We start from the raw sequence: 4194 nt of genomic DNA on the forward strand, positions 1-4194 counted from the left end.
GAGTCCATGATAATTTTGCGTTACCCCTCTGAACAGTTCAGGTGAATACTTATGTAACAAATTAAACAAGTTGTATTACTTCAAAGGCTTCGTAAGCCCCTAGGCTTGGCACCACCACAGTAGGCACACTAAGTTGTTGGGGAGGAACGCAACACCACTGCCCTCAATGCCTATTGGAAGGGGCTTCCGGGGCCAATTCAGTCGCGCCTCTCCACCAGACCTAGGATATAATAAGCAAATAATATGCCTTTTCAACTAATGGGCTAATGCATGCGGATGATATGCAGGACGAGATCTCAAATCACTCACTTTGCAACTGCTGCACCATATAAGGAAAACGGGGAGCCGACAATGAATGAAAAAAACCGGCAAACCTAACGCTTGAGACGTGCAAGCAAAAATAAGGAGATGAGAAGAAAGACACTCAACTTGGCCTTCGTTGCATTCGTGCTTTGCCTAACAACCGAGCTGTAATCAACACCTACCGACCTAGGACCCCACGAGCCATCAAGCTAACTGTAGCTGGATCGACGGCGAAAGCCTTACAAACCATTTATTCCTCAATATAAATGGCAAGTAAGGAAATAGACCCCAATGAAGACACTTATATACTGCAAGATATTTAACCGCAGGTTCCCCACCATTGGTTGTCTTGTGACAGGTGGAGGTGCGTGCATCCTTCACATCGTTCATTTTCTCCTGCACGTCGCAGTCATTCATCAGAATAAATGAAAATGAAGCCACGTGCAGGAATAATAACAGAGACGCGCAGTTTTTAGTGGATTCAAGTGCAGCTGTTGGAGCGCGGTTGTCTTTCTTTTGACGATTGTCTAACTGACCTTCCGCGAATGCCCAAGCGGCCCACTTTAGTCCTCAGTAAGGTCACTTTGCGGCATACAAAGAGAGACAATCACTTGTACTATTGCCTATTTACTCATTTATTCCTTGTGAAACAGAAATACTGCTTGTTATTTGGTAAATTAGCAGTGCGTGTAAGGCAGCCGGATGAATCGCCATGATTAGACCACTTCCAGCGTCTCGTGGCGCTCAGGGAATGTCGACAGAATGCATACCATATAACCCTCGAAAATTCTCCCTAAATAGTGTCCCATTTGAACTTTATGTGTTTTACACAAACTTTTAGTATTATAGTTGATGTTGTCGCACGGTGCAACTCGATTTTGTGCTTGTAGAGCAAGCTTTCTATTGATTTCACTACCTACGCCGCTTCCGCATTCCGTCGGGATAATTTTGTGGATTGCGTTGCTCTCAGTTAGATCTTTTTTATTCATAGAACATCTTCTGGAAGAATAAAACAAGTCTACAGTACTTACCATCTAGATTTTGAACTTCTTCTCTGTTGCCAACGAGGAAGTCTGCGGTGTATTCCGAGCCATACCGGAGGGACTCTGCTGTTGCAGGTTTCGTGGCTCATGGCTTCGGCTATAACAACCTAAAACTACGGCCAAATGTCCGAGAGGCATAACATCCTCCAAAACAGTGCAACTCCGAGCGCTGCACCAGCCTTTGCATCGTTGGCGTTGCCAACGTTGGAATCGATCTTTCCTCGGCCGGGTATCGGGAGACCAGATGCCTGTCGTTCCGCTTCGTGTCTGCGCGCTGCTCTGGCAACACTAGCCTCCTTTGCAGCAATTGCAGTGCTCGTTTCCTTCTGTTCTCGCGTTTACGCGAGACGTGCTGTGCAGAACCCTCGTATCCGCCGGCTGGCCAGGTCAGAACCCAGTGATGCATCTGTTTGCAGCAGCTTCGGTGCTGGAGAGGAGCAGCAGCGGCGCCAGGATCCGGGTCCATCTGGCTTGCCTAGTGGCAGAGATTGGAAACTGCCACTTAAAAAGCGGTTGTTGATCAGAGTGGCTGAAGCCGGGACCGGTGGTGGTGGAGGGATTCCCCGGCAACAACCGCAGCAGCAGGGTCTTCATGCCCCCGTTTTACCTTTGCTGGGTTTATCCCCGCCTCAACCGTATGGAGTTCCAGACAAGCCTGGCCTGGCACAGTTTCCGGTGGGCGGCGCACTTTCTTCAGCACAACTGCGAGCGCCGGCAGAGCTCGATGAAGACACAGGACTTCTGAGTCTCCACCCTCGCCAGCACGCTGCTGGACATTTTGTCGCATGCGCAAGTCAAACAGCCCCGCTGGAGGTGCGGAAGCTGCAGCGGCAACTGCGCCGGATGCGGCGGCAGCTGCACCGGCTGCACTGGCTGCTTCCCAGGAAGGCGCGCAGCCGGCAACACCAGCTTGCCCAGCTCCACAGGCAGCGGGATCAGCACAAGCGGTATCAGCAGCAGCATCGACACGAGTATTGGAAACATTCCAGTTGGCAGCAGCGAAAAAAGCTGCACACTTTGGTTCAAGAGCAACAGAAACATTTGCTTCTACAGCACAAGGAGCGTCCGTCTCTACTGCAGCAGCAGAACTACCAGCATTCGCTTCAACAACAGCAGCAGGAGCACGTGGTGAACCAGAATGAGCAGAATGTGTTGGAACAGCAAACCTACGAGCAGTCAGTTCAGAATCAGGAGCATCACCAAGTGGTGCAGCAGCAGGAGCAAGGGGTCACGCCGCAGGAGAGCCACCAACAGCACGCAGGAAGAAAGCGGAAGCGAAAGCAACAAGAGCAGCCGGCGCAGCAAGAGAAGCATCAGGTGCAGCCTGCGCAACTTGGCGGTCAGCCTTCAGCGTATATGGAAGAAGATGCATGGCTTTCCCCGGACTCTCAAAGGCCTCACCCGCTTCCGCCGAGCACCTTTCAACAGGCGTTGCAATCTCCTTCTGCTGCAGCAGTAGCGTGTCCCTCAACGCAATGGCGGTTACAGGTGGTTCAGGGATTCGCACAAGCTGGTCATGCCGCACTTCCTACTTGTGTGGATGCAGAGAATTCCAGGGGTGGAGCTGCTGCAGCTCCTGAAGGACTGTCTGCACCAGCAAGCGTAGCAGCTGCTCTTGAGTTGCCCACTGCTGCACCGTGTTCTGCTGCATTGACGGCAGCGGGGGAAGGCGCGAGTTTGGGGGTTCCTACCGGCTATACTTTACTGACTGGTGGTAGTGTTGAAGGTGCAGGAGCAGCAGCTTCAGGACCAGAAGCAACCGCAACAGCACGTTCCACCGTGAGCATGCATGCGTGGACTCCTCTAGTCACAGCGCTGCCCCTGGTGCCGGATTTTAGTTTTGGAGAAATTATGGATCACCCGTTTGTGCGTCTGCCAAGGCGGATGGTTGAGATGAAGGTGCCTTGGTGTTATGTTGACTTGAGGCGTGCCTTGGCCACTTGTCCCGGCAGGCGGGATGCCGTACCGCTGCTACAGGAGGCCCACGATTTGCTGTCCCTTCGGTTTTTGTCTGTTACGGACACTGTGAACTTAGCGTATATAGCAAGAAATCTGGTGGGGAATGCGGTGAACCATCAAACTCAGGACCTATCGGATCACCAGACCAGCCGCGCAGTGGAGCGTTTGGGTATCCGTTTTCTCTTGCTAGATGCTGTGGTTTCGACTTTTATAGTTCTCGAACAGACACCAGACCCCAGCCTTTGGAAGAGCGTAGTAGATTCCATTAGCCACGCAGCCCCTCCTCTGACAATACGGGGAAACAGCGCAGGGCGACAGACTTTCTTCTCTTTTCTAGGTCAGCAGCTCAGCAGGGCAATGCAAACACTCAAGACGGGGAGGAGACCGGATGCCAGTGACCTCGTGAAGATCAAACGGATGCTCTTCTGTTTGGATGCTTCTCCTACGCGTTTCAAAAGTCAGGAATTCGATCGGTGGAGGGCGGATGACAAAATGCCATAGCATCTTCTAACTGAATACGCAGATTTCGCATGTAGGGTTTTAGTAGAAACAACATTTGTGTCCCTTCCGCTTGCATTCATTGGACACCAGCAGCTACTACTGTGACGACTTCTGACCCTTCCAAAGTGGCTGAAGGAGGGAGTTGCTAAAGTGAAGTGAAATGAACTTGGTCGGAGACGATGCTTTGGTAGCCCTCCGCCGTACAGCTCTAAGGTACGTGGGTTCTGGATCTGGTCGAAGGCGTTGATGGCGTTTATGGGTTTGAATGTAATCACTGGAGGTCTTAGTGCAGGCGCTACAGCACCATCACCTGAGAGCTTGTGCCTTAGCGTTTCCATGCTTGTGTGTGCTCACTCGATGTGGATTCCGCTGAGGGTTTAAGCCTCGT

General features: G+C 51.7%; 1 protein-coding gene across 1 annotated transcript; it reads left to right on the forward strand.

Moving 5' to 3' along the window:
* Positions 1-1469: 1469 nt before the first annotated feature.
* EAH_00038180 (hypothetical protein) lies at positions 1470-3806 on the forward strand (the record flags this gene model as incomplete). Its single annotated transcript, XM_013395490.1, has 1 exon — positions 1470-3806. The coding sequence occupies one exon, from the start codon at positions 1470-1472 to the stop codon at positions 3804-3806; it is 2337 nt and encodes a 778-aa protein (XP_013250944.1).
* Between the last annotated feature and the right edge of the window lie 388 nt (positions 3807-4194).

Source organism: Eimeria acervulina, genomic scaffold, assembly GCF_000499425.1.
Source record: "Eimeria acervulina Houghton genomic scaffold, Eah_scaff429, whole genome shotgun sequence".
NCBI lineage: Eukaryota > Apicomplexa > Conoidasida > Eucoccidiorida > Eimeriidae > Eimeria > Eimeria acervulina.